The sequence below is a fragment of the Myxine glutinosa genome, chromosome 5, assembly GCF_964187855.1.
Source record: "Myxine glutinosa chromosome 5, kmMyxGlut1.1, whole genome shotgun sequence".
NCBI classification, from domain to species: domain Eukaryota; kingdom Metazoa; phylum Chordata; class Myxini; order Myxiniformes; family Myxinidae; genus Myxine; species Myxine glutinosa.
In genome coordinates this window covers 21,277,732-21,302,568 of record NC_136265.1, presented here as the reverse complement: position 1 = coordinate 21,302,568, position 24,837 = coordinate 21,277,732, and the positions used below count along the sequence as shown (strand labels likewise).

General features: G+C 48.8%; 1 protein-coding gene across 6 annotated transcripts in view; it reads left to right on the top strand.

The window, feature by feature from the left end:
• The window catches only part of LOC137418212 (uncharacterized), a 41,699-nt gene that overhangs the window by 3,909 nt on the left and 12,953 nt on the right, over positions 1-24,837 (top strand). The window contains exons 1-3 of one of the 6 annotated variants that reach the window (XM_078777690.1): positions 5,665-6,815; positions 7,179-7,313; positions 14,163-14,595. In XM_078777690.1, coding sequence (XP_078633816.1) covers positions 14,175-14,595 — 421 coding nt within the window. In that variant the 5' untranslated portion in view covers positions 5,665-6,815; positions 7,179-7,313; positions 14,163-14,174. The other 5 variants (XM_078777689.1, XM_078777685.1, XM_078777686.1 and 2 more) reach the window with 5 other exon arrangements.

Here is a 24,837-nt window from a genome sequence, read left to right as displayed (position 1 = left end):
CCGTCTCTGGCGTGCCCGTCTCTGGCGTGCCCGGCTGTGCCCGTCTCTGGCATGCCCGTCTGTGCCGTGCCAGTCTGTGCCCGTCTCTGGCGTGCCCGTCTGTGCCCGTCTCTGGCGTGCCCGTCTGTGCCCGTCTCTGGCGTGCCCGTCTCTGGCGTGCCCGTCTGTGCCCGTCCCTGGCGTGCCCGTCTCTGGCGTGCCCATCTGTGCCCGTCTCTGGCGTGACCGTCTGTGCCGTGCCCGTCTCTGGCGTGCCCGTCTGTGCCCGTCTCTGGCGTGCCCGTCTGTGCCCGTCTCTGGCGTGCCCGTCTCTGGCGTGCCCGTCTGTGTCCGTCTCTGGCGTGCCCGTCTGTGTACGTCTCTGGCGTGCCCGTCTGTGTCCGTCTCTGGCGTGCCCGTCTGTGTCCGTCTCTGGCGTGCCCGTCTGTGTCCGTCTCTGGCGTGCCCGTCTGTGTCCGCCTCTGGCGTGCCCGTCTGTGTCCGCCTCTGGCGTGCCCGTCTGTGTCCGCCTCTGGCGTGCCCGTCTGTGTCCGCCTCTGGCGTGCCCGTCTGTGTCCGTCTCTGGCGTGCCCGTCTGTGTCCGCCTCTGGCGTGCCCGTCTGTGTCCGCCTCTGGCGTGCCCGTCTGTGTCCGCCTCTGGCGTGCCCGTCTGTGTCCGCCTCTGGCGTGCCCGTCTGTGTCCGCCTCTGGCGTGTCTCCTCCGCTTCCGGTCTTGCCGGCGAGGTTTCGTTTATTCGCAGCTGTCCACGCTCTCCATCGAAATCGAAGTTAAGTAATTGCTCCCTTTTGTATTTTCGTGATAACTGTATTTATTTTATGGTGTGTGTACGTTTAGTGTGTCCCGAGGAAGATTCTCCGTGTAAATCTTTCATACCTGTATAGAAAATCGCGTTAATTCGTGTCGTGTCTTTTGAGGCCTTGTACAGTGTCCAACCTTGAGGCTTTGTTTTTCTCTCAGCGGTCCATCATTTGTGCTCCAATAACTTTCGTTCTCTGTTTTTCCCAGTCTTTTCACCCCAAAGCCTACCTACTTCCTTGTTTAAAATCTCCACTCAAAAAAAAAAAAAAAAAATCCCAAAAAACATTTCCCTCTCTTTTTTTATTCGTTGTTCTTATTCGTTTATTCGTTCTTATTCGTTCGTTCGTTCTTCAACCACGAGTTTCTCCCCCATTTCCCCAGATAGTTTTCACTGTTAAACTTTCAAATGTTAAACTTTCCCCTCAAGTTCTGTATTCTGTCGTATATTATAACACCTTTTTCTTCTTCTTCTTCAAAAGGTTGCTTTCGACTTGCTCACCCCCCAAAACCTATTCATCCCCCAAAAAAATTCCATCTCTTACAGTGCCTCTTTTCTACATTCCCTAAACTCTCCTGCCCTCCACCCCCCCTCCAGCATCCTTAAACGTATTTTTGACTCTAAGGTCACAAGAAACTCATTTTGCAATAAATGTTCATTTCCCATTAATCGTACACTTTCTAAAATCCAATCTCACCCCTCCCCTCCAAATCTTCCCCATCACCCTTCCCCTCCAAATCTTCCCCATCACCCCTCCCCTCCAAATCTTCCCCATCACCCATCCCTTTCAAATCTTCCCCCTTGCCCCTCCCCTCCAAATCCTCCCCGTCACCCATCCCTTTCAAATCTCCCCCCTTGCCCCCTTCCCTCATAAACTCCCCCCTCACCCCTCCCCTTCAAATCTCCCCACCCTCATTTCTTCTCCATTTCCCCCCTCTCACCCCTCCTCCTCAAAGCGTCCTCCCCGCTTCTTCCCCCTTCCAACTCTCACCTCCATCTCCCCCAACCTTCTGCCTCGCTCTTCCCCCTCCTCAAATAACACCTCATTGTGCCTCACCCAATCACCATCAAACCTTTTGTCCGCCCCATCCTTCCCTTTCTCCGAGCTATTCTGACATCTCTGACACACCTTCACCAGCTCTCCCTACCTCTTCCACCTCTTCCACATCTTACCCTACCCCTCCTCACCCTTGTTCTGTATCCGATGCTCCCCCTTCCTCTTCATAAACGGTATGGACCTCAAACATCCGGGGCCTTCCTTCAAACTTAACTGATCTCTCCATACAGGTTGCTTCTGACAAACCAGACGTGATCTGCTTAACAGAAACTTTTGTCCTTCATGATGTCTCTGATTCCTTAGTATCTCTCCTGGGTTACTCCCTCCTCCGGTATGATAGACCTGAGCCTCATCCTGGAGGTGGGGTTGCTATCTTTATCAAAAACTCTCTTCCTCACTCGCCCTGCACTGCACTCTCTCCACCTCACCCCCAGGAATACCTCTGGCTACGGCTTCCCCTTCACTCCCACCTCTTGTTCATATGTGTGTTTACCGTCCACCAAACAGTGATGACTCCATCTACATCTCGCTGTCTGATAATATGGACCAACTTCTATCTGCTCATCCCAACTCTCTCTTCCTCATATGTGGTGATTTCAATTGTCACCATGCCAGTTGGCTGGGTGTGGGTGCCTCTCTCACCAGCCGTGGTCGTCAGCAAAGGATTTCTGCGACTCACTGGGACTGACACAATCTGTCAATTTCCCGACCCGGATCTCAGTCAACGGAGCATCTTCTCTTCTGGACTTGGTTATGACGAACTTCCCTGAAAATGGCTGCTGCTCTTCTTCTGCTCCAATCGGCTCATCTGATCATGTGCTTGTCAAAGTGGACATCTCTCTGACCATTCTCAGGGAGCCTGCTCAGCGTCGACGAGTCTGGCATTTCACTCAGGCCAACTGGCACGGTCTTCAAGCAGCCATCAATCATCTGGACTGGTCTCCCATCTCTCCCACCTCTGACATCAACTCATCCTGGGAATTCTTCCAAAGTAAATTGCTCTCTCTCATGCACAGATTTATCCCATCTCGTCTTCAGTTCTCATACCCTTCCTCCCGTCCATGGTGCACGGAATCTTGTGGTGAGGCTGTTGCCCAGAAACAACTTGCCTTCGTCTCCTGGAAAGCAAATCCAACGGAAGGAAATCTCATTTCCTTTCACAAAGCCCGAAACAAGTGTGTGTCCACCCTCAGGAGAGCCAGAAAACAATATCTCTCCGTTCTCAAGACCGAAGTCTCCTATCTGTCTCCCTCTTCCAAATCCTGGTGGCGTCTGGTCAAATCTGCTTCTGGTGTTTGTTCCCCCTCCATCCCCTCCCTTACCTCAAACGGCTGCACAGCTGACTCCGCACGTGAAAAAGCTGAATGCCTCAACTCTGTGTTTGCCTCTAAATCTTGTGTCCCAAACCCATCCCTCTCTGTACCCAGTCATACCCAGCTGTCCTTTCCTCCTGACAAGGTGGAAAAGTTTCTGTCAACCCTCGACTCTCATTCTGCAACTGGACCTGACAGCATCAGCCCACGGGTCCTAAAATCCTGTTCTTCCGCTCTTTCACTCCCTCTCTCTGTTCTCTTCACGCTCTCTTTTGCTCAAGGTCATCTGCCATCTGCTTGGAAATCAGCCAACATCACCGCTTTACACAAAAAAGGTGCAAAAACAGATCCTAGCAACTACAGATCAATCAGCCTTCTCCCAATTATCAGCAAAGTCATGGAATCCATCATTGCTTCGGATATGAAATCTTTCCTCTTCTCCAATCGCTTGATCTCTGATCATCAATTTGGTTTCAGACCAGGTCACTCTACTCTGGACATGCTGCTTCTGATGTCTCAACAATGGATGGAGGTCCTCAATGCCAAACAGGAAATTAGAGCTGTCTCCCTCGACATATCACGTGCCTTCGATACGGTCTGGCACCCCGCTCTGCTCACCAAACTCTCCTCCTTTGGTGTCCATAAAAATCTCCACGCATGGCTGGCGGACTTCCTCTCTCGTCGAAGTCAACGTGTGGCCCTGAATGGGTTTCTCTCATCTCCTCTTCCTGTTCAGGCTGGAGTTCCCCAAGGCAGTGTTCTGGGCCCTGTGCTTTTTCTGGTCTTCATCAATGATCTCTCTGACTCTTGAAAATCCTCTCTATCTCTTTGCTGATGACTCCACTCTCTGCCGCTCCATTCCTCATCCCTCAGATCGGCAGTCTGCAGCCTCCTCACTCTCTGCAGACCTGGACAAAATCACAGCCTGGGCAAACAAGTAGAACATGTCTTTCAATCCTGACAAATCTCACACTGTTACGATGTCTCTCCGAAAAGACCGACTGGACAACCCTCCCATCTACTTTCTGAATAATCCTCTCCACTGTCACTTCTGTCACGAAGGTCTGTCACTCAAGCTTTTGGGTCTCACTATCTGCCATGATCTTTCCTGGGAAAACCACATTTCCAAGCTGGCTTCCAAAGCTAGTCACCGACTGGGCATCCTCCGTCGTGCGAAGTCCTTCCTTGGCACACCTGAGCTCCTCACCACATGCAAGGCTTTCATCCGCAGCTCAATGGAGTACTGCTCTCCCCTCTGGGCTGGTGCTCCTGCCTCACACCGAGCTCGTCTTCACGCTGTTGAAACCAAAGCGTTCAGAATCATTGGAATCTCCCGCGATTACGCTATCTCCGAGGGCCTTTCACTTACTCACCGCAGGCAGGTTGGTGGTCTTTCCGTCTTCTACCGACTCCTGTCCGGCCTTGCTCCCCCAGCTCTCTCTGGGCTCTGGACCCCAAATAATCCTACAGGTCGCACAAGATCTGCCTGCAACCATCTTATGGTTAAACTGTCAAAATCAAGACTCTCTGCTCACCTTCACTCCTTCATTCCTCTTTTCTCCCGCCTCTGGAACAAACTCCCTCGCTCTCTTCAATCCCACTCCTCCCTCCAGGTCTTTAAAACAGCTGTTGACCACCATCTCTTATATTCCCCAATCCAAAACCTTGATCTTTTCTACCCCCGCTAATTTCACCCCAAATCCACTTTTTTGAAATACCAACTTCTTTCCTGGAAGTCCTTGGTGTCCTTGCGTTTTATACCTATCCTGCCTCCCCCCAAGCCCTCTCCCTCCCACACATCTCCCGAGTCCCTGCTCTCAAATGTGTTTGTGTGCTTCCTCCCCTTCTCTCCCCATCTTGTCTACCACTCCCCTTTTTATATACTTTGTTTGCTTGTTTGTTTGATTTGTTTGATAAATGTTAGCTCTTTCACGAGCCTCGATTCTGCATACAAAAAAAATAAATAATAATAATAATTTAAAAATATTAAATTGTGTCTAAGTTGAGCCCAGGTGCTCTGCTGTCTCCGACCACTGAGAGGCTTCTATAACAACTCGGACGGACATCGCTCCGACACATTCCTGTGATATTTATTGTGTGGTAGTGCATACTCGAATGGTGCATATTGCTAGATGTTCCAGGCTTGCTTGAACTAATTGCTAATCCATTGTTACTTCTATGATTATGGTACACTGATACAATGCTTGTGATTTCTTGCAGGTGTTGCTAGAGATCAAAACTGAATTAAACCTACTATTGGGACAATGTTGTAGATTTGGTTTTTAGAACAATTAATTCAGTTTCTTCACTTCATCTTGAACGAGAACAACATGGCTCATCAGCTGATCCAAGTTCCAGTTTTCTGCGCGGACCCCCAAGCACCTGACGCGCTCCGCGCAACTGCTACACTGGCTGAAGCTCCTGACTAATCATCTGAATTCGCAGGAGGGAATCACCACGGACACAAAGCTTGCAGTGCTGCAATCCAAGGTGAATTATACTGTGTACATGTCCATTACACAGTGCACTACGTACGATACTGCTGTGGCCGAGCTGCGACGTATCTACATCAAAACACGAAGCGCGGTCTTCACCCGACATTTGCTTGCGTCTCGACGACAAGAGCCCACGGAGACCCTAGACCAATTCGCTCAAGACCTCCGACGATTATTGAAGGACTGTAGCACTGTAGCACTGTACCACTGAGGTACGCACCTATGCACAAGTCTGTGATGACCTTGCTCGCGATGCTTTTGTCTCAGGCATTAGGTTGCATGTCGTCAGACAAAGACTACTCGAACAAGACGACTTGACCCTCAAAACAGCCCTTCGGTTATCTCACGTGTGCACTGAAGCGCAGGTACAAGCCGACTCGTATGAATGCCCATACGTCACTGCAGGGATATCCTGACAGACACGATCGGAGAGAGCTACCGTTGAGCTCGAGGATGCTGCAGCCTCGCCGGAATTGGAGGCACCTGATGCGCTCGAGGACCCGAGTTTGACAGCGGCCACTGCTGCTGGACCCAAGCCAGGAAGTAACGCTACGTGCTATTTCTGTGGGAATCGGAACCATCTCAGGTCAGTTTGTCCGACAAAGGAGGCAAAGTGTCATTTGTGTTCGAAGACAGGTCACTTTGCAAAAGTTTGTCGTTAGTCGTGAGGCCGGCGAGCGAGCTCGACGCTGAATGTGCTTATCTCCGCGCCCGCGGAACGAACGGTGCCTCGCGCGCCTCGCCCGGCCTTGATTGAAATCGCTCCTCTCCGTGGGCCCCTAGCTGAGAGCTCGATCCTTGATGAGACTTGCCGCACCGACTAAACAATTCGCGCAATCACAGGGGTACGCAGCACGATCGTCCTTGACAGGAATTCTTTTGACGCCCCGCCCTCTTCCGGGTTTGGCTCCCCGATCTGCGTACGCTGGCTTCGAATCTTCGCATGTGGCGCGAGCGCCCTCTGGTGGCAGCACGACCGACCTTCGATCCACTTTGACTACACAAAAGCTGGGATATTCACTCGTGGCACAAGCGCCCTCTGGTGGCGGCACGACTGGCCTACAAGCGACTTCAACGGCACGAAAGACATTAGCTGGCGTCGGATCGACACGCGAGGCTCGAGCTGCTCCTCTCGACGACTCAACATCTGCAGGTCCATCTGGCCTGTCCCGCGCTGTTATCCCACTCATGATTGAAGGAATTTTTGCAAATGCTTTAATTGACACGGGATCCACTGATAGTTGTGTCGATTTTCGACTTGTTCAGAAGCATGGCTGTCCGATTCTCGGGACAAAACGCAGAATCTTCATGGCTTCTCAAGGGCTATGGCTCAGCACAAAGGGGGAATGTCGACTGAAGCTTGTAATTAAGGGTCGAATGTTTCCGGATGTACATTTAATGGTCTTACCAGCATTATGTGCAGAAGTTTTGCTAGGACACTATTTTCTACAGCGACATGGGTGTTTGGAAATGGAATTTGGTGGCGCTGATACTCTTGCTGTGTGTGCTCTTGCAGGGATGGAAATTGAACCATTGTCGCTGTTTCCCAATATGATGACTGACTGTACTCCGGTGGCTGTTAAATCGCGACGCTACTCATGGGCTGACACGCAATTCATTGCTGAAGAGACTGCGCAGCTGTTAAAGGAAGGTATTATAGAACCTAGTCGGTCGCCTTGGCGGGCCCAATTTTTGGTGGTTCGAACAGAATCGCACCGTAAACGCATGGTAATCGACTATTCGCAGACGATTAATCGGTTCACCCAATTGGACGCTTACCCGCTCCGGGGAATGGATTCTCTGGTACTGCAGGTGGCACAATATTCGGTATACAGCACTCTCGATCTCCGTAGTGTGTATCATCAGATTCCAATCTCCGAGGCAGATCGCATCTACACTGCGTTTGAATCCGGACAGAGGTTGTACCAGTTCACCCGGCTGCCATTCGGGGTCACAAATTGGGTCCCATGCTTCCAAAGGGCTATGGACGACCTCATCGCCAAGGAGAATTTAACCGATGTCTTTGTTTATCTGGATAATCTCACGGTTTGTGGGTACGACAAAGAACATCATGATGCTAATCTGAAGCGCTTCCTCTAGGTTGCGCACAAGTATCGCCTGACGATGAACGAGGCTAAATGTCGCTATTCTACTCAAACGATGGATCTCCTGGGGTACACCGTGACACACGGCTCTATTGCTCTGGATAAGGAGCGTCTGCGACCCTTGCACGACATGGCCCCGCCCCACGATCGAGCTTCTTTGAAGCATGCTCTCGGGCTGTTTGCCCATTACTCTAAGTGGGTTCAATATTTTTCCGAGAAGCTCTGCCCACTTGTCGATTGCGATGCGTTCCCCATGAGTTGCGCTGCTAAGGCTGCTTTCCATGGCCTGAAGTCCGCCATAGCTGGCGCCGCTGTGTCGACGATAGACGAAAACAAGTCCTTTGTTTTGGAAAGTGATGCTTCGGATCACGCGATAGCTGCTACACTCTCTCAAGGGGGGCATCCTGTGGCCTTCTTTTCAAGGACTCTCTCCTCCGCGGAGCGAAGACACTCGTCTTTTGAAAAGGAGGCGTACGCCATCATTGAGTCTATCAGGCGCTGGTGGCCATATTTGCTTGGCAAATGTTTTGAAATCATTACGGCCCAACAAAGTGTTGCCTTTATGTACGACACGCAACATGCTCAACGCATTAAGAATGAGAAAATCACTCGCTGGCGGATTGAACTAGCCGATTTCTGTTACAAAATCAAATATCGCCCAGGGAGGGATAACCTCGTTGCCGATGCTTTATCGCGGCCTGCGATGTGTGCGAGCCTCACCTCTTTTGAGGATCTGCGCATTCTTCATGACACCTTGTGCCATCCCGGCGTGACGCGTTTCGCTCATTATGTGCGCAGTCGTAACTTGCCCTATTCCATTGAGGATGTTCGTCAGCTCTGTCGCACTTGTTCCGTTTGCGCTGAACTCAAACCTTGCTTCTACAACCCTCCGGTGGGTACGTTGGTCCAAGCCACGAGGCCGTGGGAGAGATTAGCGATGGACTTCAAAGGACCCCTGCCAGCTTCACCGGCTTCGAGTAATTCTCGTTATCTCCTCACGATCGTTGATGAGTTCTCCAGATTCCCTTTTGCTTTTCCGTGCGGTGATATGTCTGCTGCTATGGTTATCCGGTGCCTGCGGAACTTGTTTTCTATGTTTGGGAATCCGGCCAATGTGCACACCGATCGAGGCGCGGTGTTCTTGTCCCAGGATGTGAGGAACTTCTTGCTCCAGCATAATGTCGCTTCGAGCTATACTACTCTGTTTAGGCCACAGGCGAATGGACAGGTAGAATGCTTCAATGGCATTATATGGAGGGCCGTTACTCTGAGTCTTAAGTCCCGCGGCCTAGGACTAGACCAATGGGCTTGGTCACTACCCGGGGCATTAAACTCGATCAGGACTTTATTGTGCACCGCTACAAATCAAATGCACCGCTACTTATGAGGTTCAAGAGCAGCTCGGAGGGAAGAGTTTTTCGGAGCTGTTTTCGGATGACGTGCTGATGTCCTTGGACTTCGCGCCAGGCTCTGGGCCGAACGGGCCGGCGTGTGTGATATTCAGCAGCATAGATTCAACGAAAAGCCCGACCGAATATCGTCGCTTCGTGGCTGCTTTCCGCCGCCGAAATCCAGCGTGGCTTGGGCGATTCTGCCCCTGTTTGGAGAACACCCAGCGAGGCCTTCATCGGGGCCGAGAGAGCAAGACTGCCGCTGCCGAAATCCAGCGCGGCTTGGGCGATTTTTCCCCTGTTTGGAGAACACCCAGCGAGGCCTTCATCGGGGCCAAGCGAGCAAGGGCGTGTCGGGACCTGGTTCATGCCATTGACCGAGTGGTTCGCACCAACCGGAGCTGTTTTCGGATGACGTGCTGATGTCCTTGGACTTCGCGCCAGGCTCTGGGCCGACCGGGCCGACGTGCATCGAAGTCCTTTCCAAGGGTGTGGTGCTGACCAGGCAAACGTGGCGTGGTGCTGACGGGGCCCTCACAGCCGTGATGACCCCCCCAGCCCCCCAGAATTTCCATGTTTTAAACGTTTCCCAGTGTGTACCCTGGATTAGAATAGGTACACCGTATCTCTGCGTGTCGTAAGAGACGACTAAGAGGGTTGGCGTCAGGAAGGGCATCCGGCCATAAAAACATTGCCTCAAAAAGAGAACCATGACAATTACAACTACATATGGGCAGGGTACAGCCCGAAGTGGAGATCGGTTTCTGAGGTTTGGGACATGGAATGTAGGGACAATGACAGGGAGATCAGGAGAAGTGGTGGAAGTATTGGTCAGAAGAAGAGTGGACATATGTTGTGTACAAGAGACGAGATGGAAGGGAAGTGGTGTGAGAATGGTGAAGGACAGGCAGGGACAGAAATACAAGTTTGTGTGGCAAGGGTGCCTGGAGGGCGTGAATGGTGTTGGTGTCCTGTTTTCTGAGGAGTTTGTAGACGGTCTGGTGAGTGTGACGAGAGTGAGTGATAGGTTGATGATGGTGAAAATGATGATTGGAAAGCTCTTGGTGAACGTCATCTCGGGATATGCTCCGCAGGTTGGTCGGAGCGATGAAGAGAAGGACAAGTTCTGGTGTGCGATAGAGAAGCTGATGGAAAACGTGAAAGATGAGGAGGTTGTTGTGGTAGGAGGAGACCTAAATGGACATGTGGGAAGGAGTATGGATGGTTTTGAGGGAGTTCATGGGGGTTACGGATATGGTGTGAGAAATGGAGAAGGTGAAAGGATTTTGGAGTTTGCTGATGGAGCTGATTTGTTGATTTGTAATACTCAGTTCCAGAAAGAGGATAATAAGCTTGTTACATACACGTCAGGTGGGTCGACGACAACCGTTGACTACCTGATGGTGCGTAGGCGAGATAGGGGGCACCTCCGGGACACAAAGGTGATCCCGGGGGAGGAGGCTGTTTCACAGCACCACTTGGTTGTCTGCGACATAAGGGTGAAAGGTGCGAGGAGAGCTCGGCGGGTGAAGTACCAACCGAGAATGAAGGTGTGGAGGTTGAAAGGGGTGACAGTAAGGGAGGCATTAAAAGAGAGGCTGAGTACGGTAGAGGATGATGTGGTTGAGCTTGAAAGTGGTTGGATGTCAATGAAAGCTAGTCTGTTGGGAGCCGTTGGTGAGGTATGTGGATGGACAAAAGGACCACCGAGTCACTCGGAAACATGGTGGTGGGATGATAAAGTTGGAAAGAGGATTGACGAGAAGAGGAAGAAGTTCAAGGAGTGGCAGAAGGCGAAGGGTACGGGAGCAGAAACAGCAGAGCATGAAAGTTATAAGGCAGCCAAGAAGGCTGCAAAGAAAGAGGTAGCAAAGGCGCAGGAGGCATGTAGGAAAATATTGGGAGAACGCTTGGATTCGGAAGAGGGTCAGAGAGCAGTATTCAGGATTGCAAAGCAGATAGCAAAAGAGAGGTGTGATGTGATGGGGGTGAGTTGCTTGAAGGATGAAGTGGGACAAATCGTTGTGGACCCAGATGGAATTAAAGGACAATGGAAAAGATATATGGAAATGCTGTTGAATACAGAGGATGAATGGGATGGCAACATCGAGAGTAACCCAGTTTTAGGACCGGCAGAGAATATAACTGAGAAGGAAGTTGAGGAAGCGATAAAAGCAATGAAGAGTAGAAAAGCGGGAGGGCCGACGGGTGTTGTGGGAGATATGTTGAAGGCAGCAGGAATTTGGGGTGTGAAGAGAATGACAGAGATCTGTAATCTGGTGGTGAAAGAAGGCCGCATTCCAGTGGATTGGGAACTGAGTACCCTCGTCCCTCTATACAAGGGCAAAGGTGACCCTCGAGAGTGTGGCTCGTACCGAGCGATAAAGTTCTTGGAGCATGGAATGAAGGTATTGGAAAGGGTGTTGGAGAGGAGGATAAGGAAGAAAGTGAAGATAGACGAAATGCAGATTGGATTTATGCCAGGAAGAGAAACGACAGACACGCTTTTTATTGTGAGGCAGTTGCAGGAGAAGTACATGGAGAAGAGGAAGAAGTTGTTTCTTGGGTTTGTTGATCTGGAGAAAATATTCGATAGGGTGCCACGCAAAGTATTGACATGGGCAATGAGGAAGTTAGGAGTGGAGGAATGGTTGATCAGAGTAGTGATGGCAATGTACAAAAGAGCGCGCACAGCTGGAAGGACGAAGGACGGGAACAGTGGTGAGTTTGAGGTGAAGGTGGGAGTGCATCAGGGGTCGGTACTAAGTCCACTACTATTTGTAGCTGTGATGGAGGTGCTGGCTCATAACGTAAAGGAGGGTTTACCGTGGGAGTTGTTGTATGCAGATGATCTGGTGTCGATTGCGGAAAGTATGGATGGACTGAAGGAAAAGATGAATAAGTGGAAGGAATGTCTGGAGACAAAAGGTCTGAAGGTGAATATCGGAAAGACGAAGGTGATGGCAAGTGGTAAAGCATGTGGTGAGGTGGAAAGAACTGGGAAGTGGCCCTGTGCTGTGTGCAGGAAGGGTGTCGGACTGAACTCCATTCATTGTACAATGTGCGCTGAGTGGGTTCATCAAAAATGTAGTGGTCTGAGAGGGTCATTAACCAGTGTGGCAGCTACATTCAAATGTAAGGTGTGCACAGAGGGAGCTGGAGATGGAGGAAATGTTGAGTTGGATCTTGGAGACGGCGTGAAGCTGGAAGGTGTGAAAACATTTTCGTTGAAGTGTCGTTGAAGCTGAAGGGAAAGGTGTATGCTGCATGTGTGAGAAGTGTTATGATTTATGGGAGCGAGACATGGGTAATGAACGTAGAGCAGCAACGAAGGTTGGAAAGGGTGGAAATGCGAATGGTTCGATGGATGTGCGGAAGTATCGTTGAGAGAGAGGAAGACAAATGATGAATTGCGAAAAATGATGGGAATAGAGCCTGTGATTGATGTTGTGAAGAGGAACAGGTTGAGATGGTTTGGTCATGTGTTGAGGAAGGATGAAAGTGACTGGTTGAGAAGAGTTATGGAAATGAATGTAGAAGGAAGTGGAGGACGGGGAAGACCGAGAAAGACTTGGCCAAAGATGGTGGAAGAAGAAATGCGGGCAAGGGGGTTAACAAGGAGAGATGCAGAAAATAGGGCAAGATGGAGAAGATTGTCATGGGGACCGCAAGGCTAACCCCCGCTCTGGCAGGGAAAATGGCCTTAAAATGCATGTTGTTGTTGTTGTACAAATCAAACTCCCCACGACCGGATGTTTTGTTACTCGCGGTGTTCGGGAAGTACTCGACCTTTACCGGGCTGGCTTGCTGAGCCTGGACCGGCTTTTCTCAAAAGCGCGGTTCGCATGAGTAAATATGACCCGCTTGTGGACAAGGTGCAGGTTCTCCAAGCTAATCCCGAGCACGCTCGTGTGTTGTTGCCCAATGGACGGGAGTCTACGGTCTCGTTACGCCACCTGGCCCCATGCGGGGAAGTTTATGAGCCGGCTTCCGACCCAGTTGAACCAACAATGGAGCATCTACCGGCTTCCTCCCCGCTACATGCACCCGATCCGGTTGGCCCTGTGGGGCCACCGCCGTCACCCGATTTAGGCGGATACTCCGATACGGGGGACTCCGGTCTTGGGGATGTAGTACCCGGTGGTTACCGGACCCGCGCCGAGAGAGAAATTCGTCGCCCCGACCGCTATGGTTGGACTGACTGACATAGACTGACAACTGCTGTTCACTGATATTACTCTGTTGCTTTCTGATGATATGTGCTGCTAGCTTTATTTCTGCCCTCGCGGAAGTGTAGTTTTAACGGCGAGGAGAATGCAATGAAATTGTGTCTCAGTTGAACCCAGGTGCTATGCTGTCTCCGACCACTGAGAGGCTTCGATAAGAACTTGGACGGACATCGCTCCGACACATTCTTGTGACATTTATTCTGTGTGGTAGTGCATACTCGAATGGTGCGTATTGCTAGATGTTCCAGGCTTGCTTGTACTAATTGCTAATCCATTGTTACTTCTATGATTATGGTACACTGATACAATGCTTGTGATTTCTTACAGGTGTTGCTGGAGATCAAAACTGAATTAAACCTACTCTTGGGACAATGTTGTAGATTTGGTTTTTACAACAATGTGTATTAAACAAGAGGAACAACTGTGACCCTGAACGCGACATGATGTTGATGTCGTTTTCGTAAATTATACCAACACATCAACTTCAGATTGGGAGAGCATCCATGTGGTACTCAGGTCTTTGAAGCCAGATATTTTTGGTCACAAATACCTGGAATTAGATTGGCCGATCGAGCTTGCGCCCTTATTATGGGCTCATCAGGATAATGTTATCCCAAATCAATATTTGTGGTGAACAAGCTGGATACGTTTACTGTTTAACTGGATATGTGATCAAATTGGATAAGATTATGACTCACAAAACATTCCAAACTGTGCAAAGAAAATAACATGTATAACCTTTCTGTGATTAACATGAGCTTTGTATCCCTGGCAGGTCATTGGTGAAATGGAGAGCTTCTTGGAATGGCTCCAATCACAAGGACTGAGAGCAGAAACAGCCCAAGCAGTGATCGAAAAGCTTGGAATTGAGAATCAGAAGGTTATTCGAGCTTGTACTGAGTCGGATCCATTGCGGGACGAGCTCCTCTCTCTCGCCAAAGAGAAATTTCAATTTGCAATGTATGCTGACTTCTGTAAATTTATGAATTCTTTTTGGAAGCCGCAAGATGTCCAGATTGCAGGTTCTTCTCTTTTGGGAAGCATTTTCGTCAACTTGGAGAATGTTATTCGGGAACTTTCCAGTTTCTGTGAAAAGATTTTCGCATCCCAAAATGTGCAGCTGGACCACGATTCTGGTCTCTGTGGAATCGGGCTCAGTGATTTCTGCAGTCTCCAATTTCAGGATGATGGATCAACACCCAAATCTGGTAGGTGACGTATTTTTATGCCTCCTTCGACCAAGTCAAAGGTCAAAGTCTGTAATATGTCTGTAATTTGAGAATGGCGAAAGTGATCCAATTTAAACTTGTTACAGACATGCATAATGATGTAAGGATTAACTGATTAGATTTTGGGGTCCTAAGGTCAAAGAACAGAGGTCATGTCGGGTAAAAATGTGAATACTTGAGAACAGCTGAATTGATTTATATCAAACTTCGTACAAGTATTATAATAATGTAATAATATGGGCAGATGCATATCGGTCGATGTCGTGATGTCGAAGTGTGTCATTCTAGTTTAAATGTAACACAGCATGTCAAGAAGTAACCTTTATTGGTTCACGAGTTATCAAACAGGGTGACCACTATATTTGTCATGGGTGTGTGTGTGTCTGTGTGTCTGTCTGTCCGCAGCATAACTACCCGATGATATCATCTGATCTTCATGAAACTTTGGTGGGAGGTTGATATCATGATCTAGTTGTGTCCTGCCTAGAGTGGGCGTATTGCGCCCATTGTGGGCGGAGCAACGCCCGGAAAAAGTCGTCTTTTTCGGGGGTAATCGAGTTAAAGCTACATCTCCTCCGAGGGAGTTGGTGGAATCTGACAGGGGTTTTGGTATTTGGTTGGGCCAATGTCACGTGTCCAGCCCCATTCTAGCTTGATTTTTCATTTTTGTCAAGGTCACGAATTCTAGAAAAGTGGATTTTTGATGGTTTTATTACATTGTTCGCTTCCTGATAGGGTGAAATGTCGTACATGGTCTTATATTATCACATGCATCATGAAATACAAGTTTTCCAACAAATTTCAGAATCTTCGACCTTTGACCTTTGAAGGTCACAAAGGTCACATTTTCAAAGTTGTCGGAATCTAACCAAATTTTCGGTATTGTGTGGTATTTGACCAAAGTTTCGGTATTTGACCAACCTCATAACTGATTATACATTATTAGTCCCCAACCGGTGTACACCGGAGTGGACTATAGGTTTGCACGCTGTCAGTCAGTCAGTCTGTCAGTCCATCACGCAAAGAACAGTTTTCCGGACATTTTTTTCTGAATGCTTAATGCTAATGATTTCAAACTTGGCACATGGTTTCCGCATGATAAGTTACAGATCAGGTTCGAACTTCACGACGTTTCGATCATTTTTGACAAAGATATGGCATTTTGAACTTTGGGAATTCTGATCATTCTGATGATCCTTAACTCAGTGCCATTTTAAGTTTTAATTTCCTTTAAAAAAGATTTTCTCTGCAATAATAGGACCGATTGAGATCAAATTTTCACCGCAGGGGGGACTCGGTCTGAAGAATATTTTAATGGTAATTATGACGTCACAGGTCACGTGGTTTTGCTGCCATATTGTTTTTCTTGAAAACACGAAAACCCCCTTTTTCTCTGCAACGGCTGAACAGATCGAGGCCAAACTTTGCAGGCAAAATCGTCTGCGAACGTCAAAAGCGCGACACAGCGCACGCTTTCGGGAGGGGCAGAGCCAAGCTGAACAACATATATACAGTCACGTGAAAAAGTAAGTACACCCCATGTAAAGTTTTGACTTTTTCAACATATTTCAACATACAGCTATTTGATCTTCATTTCCACAATATTGACAGATAAAGGTGATATAATATAACAAATATCATGAAACATTTACATTTTGAAGTCCATTGTATAATTCAAATAAACATAAATGCAAATTTCGCATGTGGAAAAAGTAAGTACACCCTTGGCTCTAATAGGTGGTATTGCCCCCTTTGGCAGAAACAACCTCGAGTAGGCGTTTCTTATAACTGTCTACCAGTCTCTGACAACCTTAAAACGATCATTCATTCATATTCAGTCTCTGACATCGACTGGAAGAAATTTTTGCCCACTCCTACATGCAGAATTCTTTCAGCTGTGCGATGTTTGAGGGGTTTCTTGCATGCACAGCTCGTTTCAAATCCCCCCACAACATCTCGATGGGATTTAGATCCGGGCTTTGACTTGGCCATTCCAGAACCCTCCATTTCTTTCTTTTCAGCCATTCCTTGGTGGATTTACTGGTATGTTTAGGGTCATTGTCATGTTGCAAGGTCCACCTTCGGTTGAGCTTCAACTTTCCGACAGATGGCCTCACATTATCCACAAGCACCCTCTGGTACAATGAAGAATTAATCGTGGATTATATGATGGTGAGCTGCCCAGGCCCTGCTGCAGCAAAGCTACCCCAAACCATAATATTTCCACCACCATGCTTTACAGTTGGTATCAGGTTCTTGTGGTCAAATGCTGTCTTTGGTTTTCGCCAAACATGTCTTCTGATACTGTGGCCAAATAGCGCTACCTTTGACTCATCTGTCCAGAGCACATTGTTCCAGAAGTGCTGGTCTTTGCCTGGGTGTTCATTGGCAAACTTTAGTCTTGCCCTGATGTTCTTTCTGGACAGCAAAGGTTTCCTCCTGGCACACCTCCCATGTAGATCAAATTTGTGCAGCCTCTTTCTAATGGTAGTCTCATGCACTTTGACATCAACAGTGGCAAGAGCTACCTGGAGGTCCCGTGATGACATTCTGGGGTTCTTAGAGACTTCTTTCAGCATCTTGCGGTCTGCCCTCGGGCTGAACTTGCTGGGGCGGCCTGGCCTGAACAAGTTGGCAGTTGTTTGCAATCTTCTCCACTTGGAGATGATCTTCTGGACAGTCGAATGATTGATTTCAAATTGTTTGGAGATCTTTTTTAATCCCTTCCCAGACTCTTAGGCATCTATAACCTTCTTTCTGAAGGCCTCAGAGAGCTCTTTTAATCTCGGCATGGTGACACCGCACACTTCAACAACAAAGAGCAAACCAAACTAAATGTCTGAGGTTTAAATAAGACAGGTTACTCCAAGATCCTCTCTAACGATGTTCTAATGATTTGCACCTGAGCTGGTGCACCTGATTCTAATTTTAGGTGTTTGAAGTAGTGATAAATGTAGGGGTGTACTTACTTTTTCCACATGTGAAATTTGCATTTATGTTTATTTCAGTTATACAATGGAATTCAAAATGTAAATGTTTCATGATATTTGTTATATTATATCACCTTTATCTATCAATAGTGTTGAAATTAAGATCAAATAGCTGTACGTTGAAATATGTTGAAAAAGTCAAAACTTTACATGGGGTGTACTTACTTTTTCAAGTGACTGTATACACATCGATCATTGATTGTGAACCGGAAAATATGATAAATTACTGATATTTAGCGACTCGAAAGGTTCTTTATCAACAACGTATTTTCTCGTGCTTCTGCTGACCTGTCTGCAAGGTGTATAAATCGAAGTCCCGAGTGCGAATCACAGGTGAGCCCGTCCTGAGGCAATTAGCGATTGGGAACGATTCAGAACCTGTGGGTGAATAACCCTTGGTAATTTCCCCAACAGTTTTCCGGACGACAGACTGCCGGTAGGAGACGTGTATTGCAGCGCAATACTCAGAATGCTTGTTTTCTATCTCATTTCAATGTCAGTGACCTTCGTTTTGACATTTGAAGGTCACAAAGGTCAAATTTTCAAAGTTGTCGGGATCGAACCGAATTTTCGAAATCAAACCGAAGAACATATGACCGAAGAACTTCAAACCGAAGAACCGCTCGCTCGTGAACCATCGTCGTCTCCTGACTTGTGTTCTGATTTTTTTTTTTTTTTTTTTACTTCCGCCCCCAAAGGTGTACGGAGGTTATGTTTTCACCCCTGTCTCTGTTTGTTTCTTGTCAAAAAAGCATTTTTTGACAAGTATATTGATCACTCCGGTTTGTGTGTTTGTCCGCTCACGTATACTTGCCGACAGGTCACAATTTTAAATCGTTCTTCCCGAAACTTCACCAAATGGTAGAGTTGGTGGTCTGACAGAAACCGATTTATTTTTTAGGTCGAAGGTCAAAAGTCAACAAAGGCCAAAGATCAACCACTTTTTTTCAAATTTCTAAAGTCCTCAATTGTCATCTGATTGACTTGAAATTTGAATGGGATATGCACATCAGCTGACTGAATTCAACCTCCATCTATTTTCAAGGTTAACATCAGGCAAAGGTCAACAACCTTTACAAACCTCTAAAATCTTCAATTTTCATCTGATTTACTTGAATTTGCATGGCATTTTCATGTCAGCTTGCTGAATTCAACCACTAACTATTTTTGAGATCAGTGTCGGCCAAAATGTCAAAATAGGCCAGATTTCTAAAATTTTCAATTTTCATCCGATTTAACGTAAAATTTGAAGTCGATTCACATATCAGGTCACTGAATTCAACCACCAATTATTTTTGAGGTCAAAAAGATCACTGAATGCCATTCCATTTTATTATATTGTATTATGAGAGACATGCACACACAACAGGCATTTTAAGGCCATTTTCCCTGCTGTCGCAGGGGTTAGCCTTTCGGGCCCCATGACAATCTTCTCCAACAGTTGTTTTTGTTGTGGAGAGGATTCTTGAGAAAGTATATGGAGGGTTTTCCAGATGGTGCTTTCGGAGAGACATGGTGAGGGTGTGAGATTTGTCATGATTGAACGACATGCGAGAGGATTTTCCAGAGCATCGGAAAGATCATTAATTAAGATCAGAAAAAGCACAGGGCCCAGAACACTGCCTTGAGGAATAGAAGGGGAACAAACACCAGAAACAGATTTGACCAGACGCCTGCAGGATTTGGAGGAAGGCGACAGGTTTGAGAGTTCAGTCTTGAGAGTCGAGAGCCGGATACTTTATCTTTTGCCAAGTGTCGCTCTATGATTGATTTTTCGCTCATATGACTCATTTTTCACTCTGCGCGTGATTGTTTGTTTGTCTGTGAACAAGATATCTGAAAAAATTGTGGACAGATTTGGACGACATTTGACAGAGAGGTAGCGTATGTGACGAGGATGAAATGATTAGATTTTGGGGAGATCCGAATCCGGATCCGGCTTGTGGAATTTTAAAAGTGATTCTTCACCATTTGAAGATGGGGCCAAAACCGATATGCAGCACGATATCTCAAAATGTTATGGACGGATTTGGACTAAACTTGGTGGACAGGTTGGATGTGTGACAAGGACGAATCGATTCGATTTGGGTGAAGATCTGAATATGGTTTCGGATAAGAGAAATATATTCTTTTTATTCTTCACTCTTGAGAGATCAGGTGAAAAGCGATATTTTAAAATATTTTAAACATGATATTTTAAAAAGTTGTGGATTAGTTATGGCAAAACTTGGGGGATGAGTTGTTTTGGCGACAAGAACAAACCGATTGGATTTTCGTTCATGTCCGAATCCAGATCCAGCCGATCAGTGGGACACAAAACATAAACTGTTCAGCCTGGCGGACGTGCAATGCATTCAGAAAGTATTCAGACCCCTTCACTTTTTCACATTTTGTTATGTTGCAGCCTTCTGCTGAAATCGTTTAAATTCATTTTTTCCCTCCTCAATCTACACTCTACTACCTCATACATACACTCTACTACAATCTACACTACCTCATAATGACAAAGAGAAAACAGGATTTTAGAAAGTTTTGCAAATTTATTAAAAATAAAAAACTGAAATATCACATTGACATAAGTATTCAGACCCTTTGCGATGACACTTGAAATTTAGCTCAGGTGCCTCTCATTTCTCTTGATCATCTTTGAGATGTTTCTACACCTTGATTGGAGTCCACCTGTGGTAAATTCAATTGATTGGACATGATTTGGAAAGGCACACACCTGTCTATATATGGTCTCACAGCTGACAATGCATATCAGAGCAAAAACCAAGCCATGAGGTCGAAGGAACTGCCTGCAGAGCTCAGAGACAGGATTGTGTCGAGGCACAAATCTGGGGAAGCCGACAAAAAAAATTCTGCTGCATTGAAGGTTCCGAAGAGCACAGTGGCCTCTATAATTCTTAAATGAAAGAAGTTTGGAACAACGAGGACTCTTCCTCGAGCTGGCCGCCCGGCCAAACTGAGCAATCGGGGGAGAAGGGCCTTGGTAAGAGAGGTGACCAAGAACCCGATGGTCACTCTGGCTGAGCTCCAGAGATCCTGTGTGGAGATGGGAGAAACTTCCAGAAGGACAACTGTTGTGAAAATCAACCAAATCCACAACTCGTCCCATAGATAGGTTTAATTTCAATTAGATCGTAACATCATCCTGTAAAATACACCATGCAACATATATGTCAGGATCAAGGCATCATATGAGAAAGATTGGATATATCAGTCAATGCAAGCAAGCCTAGAATATAAGTGGGTACGTACCATTCAATTCTACATGTCATTGTATAAAGTCGCAGGAGTGGCCTCGAGTCGCGGACGTCCCGAGGTCTTATAGACACCGCCCAGTGGTTTAAGTGAGCGTCACACCTGGGTTCAACTTACATTTTCACCACATTCTCCCCGCCGTTAGAACTATGCTGCCACTAGGCAGGAAGCGAGCGCGCGTCAGCATTAATAGGTAGAGGAAGTCATTATATCATTATTAGGGTGTCAAAGAACTATCCCTATTGATTCTTGTCTTTGCACCATTGTGTTATGGTTCGCACACTGTCAAAGCGTCTTTAGGGCTTCCTGGAAAGCGCTATACGAAACAAATCCATTATCAGTAGTACAGGTCAGTCGGTCCATCCGTAGAGGTCAGTGTGGCGAATTACCCTGCCAGCACAGGTTCGGAAACTACCGGGTACGTCGTCCCCAAATCCGGAGTCCCCTGCTTCGGAGTAGCCGCTGGAGGCAGGTGTCGGAGGGGCACCTCAGTGCCCTCACCGCTTCAGGCAGGGGTGTATCAGGCGAAGGGAGGGACGGCAGATGTTCTATCGGCGCACTCATAGCCTGGTTAGCAAACATGTCCGATACTGGCAGACGATGAGCCTGTGGGTCACAATAGTCTAGTCTCACAGGCCTATGTGCTGGATAAGGTGTACCTTTGCGATATGCAACTCATTACATAAGGTATACCTTGTCGAAGAGCGAATGTCCATTCGTCGCAATGCAACGCATTTCAGGCAGATGTGTCGATGTGGAAGATGTGTAAACCAGTAAGCCATGTCTATTCGTCGCAAGGCAACACATTACAGGAAGATGTGTCGATGTGGAAGATGTGTAAATCAGTAAGCCTCTTTACAGTAAGCTGCAACAGTAAGTAAGATTACATGACAGGAGGCCATGACAGTGTAAGTCAATTACAGTAAGTCTGTACCGGCCAAGGAGTTGTAACAGTAAGTAAGATTACATGACAGGAGGCCATTACAGTAAGTCCATTACAGTCAGTCTGTACCTGCCTTGGCTCCCAAGGGTACATGGTCGATCCACATGAGATCCATGTCATGGAATTGCCGAGGGAGAGAACCGACGAGAGCCATAACGAGAGTTACGCGATACCCCGGAGTCCCCCTGTTGTGAAATCACGAGACTCGAGCGCTCTCTGACGGCAGCGCGTACGAATTACAAGCTCCGGCAAATAGTGTCAAGCAAAACGTTTGCCACGAGTGCCCTCCGTAGGCTGCCCGAACGACCGGCATGGCAGTTACGACGACGCACAAAACGACCAAAATGCGCCTTCCCAGCGAAGCGCGCAGAATCTCCCGACCTGCAGCACAACGCGCAGAGGATCGGAGAAGATCGGCTATACCGGCTACCGTCCTGGAGGGATTGTCCCGGAGAGAAAACGTCGAGATCGAGAAATGGAAAACGTCCCGGATGGATCGACATCCAAGAGAATGGCCCGGATGGATGGATCGACATCCAAGAGGATGGCCCGGATGGATAGATCGACATCCAAGAGAATGGCCCGGATGGATGGATCGACATCCAAGAGGATGGCCCGGATGGATAGATCGACATCCAAGAGAACGGCCCGGATGGATGGATCGACATCCAAGAGGATGGCCCGGATGGATAGATCGACATCCAAGAGAATGGCCCGGATGGATGGATCGACATCCAAGAGGATGGCCCGGATGGATAGATCGACATCCAAGAGGATGGCCCGGATGGATGGATCGACATCCAAGACGATGGCCCGGATGGATGGATCGACATCTGACCATCATCTCACCCCCTCACTCATCCATCCCCCCACCCCCCCGTCGTGAAGTGTGAGATAACAGCCGCGCATCGCGCACCGAAGTCGAGCGACCTTCACAGTCTGGGTCAGAGGGAATGCAATCAGGCAGCGGCCGGGCGAGGCGTCTCGCAGTCTCGAAATGTGTGGAGGCGAGCCAGGGGACCTGTCCTAGAAGCAACAAGCCCAGAGTCAAGGGCGATCCGGCGGGCCGGTGCCCACGTGGCTTGCTCAGGAGACGAGGGAGTCGGGCGCAACGCTCAATGTCACCGTGTCATGGGGTCACCGTGCACCCCCAAATGCCCCGTGCCTTATCAATTAACGGCATAAGTCCGCGATGTTGGCTAGTCGCCCTCGAAGGCCGCCACGTTATGACACGCACTTTCGGGCAGGGGCGGTCAGATTGAGTATTTCTGCTATCTGTAGAGGTACCCAGGTAGACGAACTCTGATGACGCAAGCGCGGGAAACAGTTAAATGGTGCTGTAAAGCAAACGCGTGATTTAGTCGATGACGTCATCAATTGGTTCGGGCGCGTGCGGGCGGGTTTGACGGCGAGTTCCAGCTGAGTGGTATCCCCAGACGGAGTAAAGTAGCACTCCGAAATCTAAAGTCTCGCGTCCATTGGGCAGCAGCATTCGAGCGGGCTCGAGATCGGTGTACGGAATACGAACCCGGCCGACGAGCGAAAAGTATTATCCAGGGCGCACCGCGTACGAGGGAAACCGAAAGTTGAGCTTGGCCCGTTGAACCAGTGCGGCTTCGCCGAGTCGAGAGGGCGAGCACGCCGAATCGAGAGGGCGAGCATGCTTGGCAGCGATAGACTGCACGACCTGAAGTAGCGTCTCGTTTGTTTAGCTGTCGGGTCAAAGGATCGAATACATATCACGCCCTGAAGTAGCGTCTCGTTTGTTAGCTTTCGGGTCAGAGGATCGAATACATATCACGCCCTGAAGTAGCGTCTCGTTTGTTAGCTTTCGGGTCAAAGGATCGAATACATATCACGCCCTGAAGTAGCGTCTCGTTTGTTTAGCTTTCGGGTCAAAGGATCGAATACATATCACGCCCTGAAGTAGCGTCTCGTTTGTTTAGCTTTCGGGCCGTGTTTTGTCCGGAGTTGTAGACATAGTTAGTCATATAGAATACACATGGTATACGATCATCTATCATAAGCATAAGCCCGAGTGTCGTGAAAGGCTATGAAGGTCCCGCTCGACGTCCTTAGAAACTCATCCGTGCTGCGACGAGTCCTCGCATGGTGCCAAGCGAGCCTCCATTGAGGCGATTCCGGGCAGCGGAGTTCGCCGGCCTCGTTGAGTAGCCACATGTAGGTGGGATTTCGACGAGCCGCGATCAGAATCGCCGGCCTCGCAGAGTGGTGCCCGCGAAGGGCGCAGTGCACGATTTGCGCGTAGGAGGTGATTCCACTGTGCAGCGATTGATCGGGTTGTGCCCGCGATGGGGCAGCGCGCGATTCGCGCGTAGGTGGGATTTCGACGAGCCGCGATCAGAATCGCCGGCCTCGCAGAGTGGTGCCCGCGAAGGGCGCAGTGCCCGAGCAGCCGGAGTAAGCCGGCCGTGTGAGGCACGGCATGATTCCGACGAGCAGTGCGCGATTCGCGCGGAGGAGGTGGTTCCACCGAGAAGCGAGTGGTCAGGGTGAGCCGGCCGTGTGAGGCACGGCGTGATTCCGACGAGCAGTGCGCGATTCGCGGGGAGGAGGTGGTTCCACCGAGAAGCGAGTGGTCAGGGTGAGCCGGCCGTGTGAGGCACGGCGTGATTCCGACGAGCAGTGCGCGATTCGCGCGGAGGAGGTGGTTCCACCGAGAAGCGAGTGGTCAGGGTGAGCCGGCCGTGTGAGGCACGGCGTGATCCCGACGAGCAGTGCGCGATCCGCGCGGAGGAGGCGATTCCACCGAGCAGCGAGTGGTCGGAGTGTGCCGGCCCGTGCGGAGGAGGCGATTCCACCGAGCAGCGAGTGGTCGGAGTGTCCGGCCCGTGCGGAGGAGGCGATTCCACCGAGTAGCGAGTGGTCGGAGTGTGCCGGCCGTGTGGAGGCATGGCCGACATGGGAGTCGTGATCACTCGCGTGGGAATCTCATCTCGGGCCGAGGCATGCAAATCTAGGATGATTCTCTCGGACGGAGCCGTTAGCGTTTCGAGCATCCGA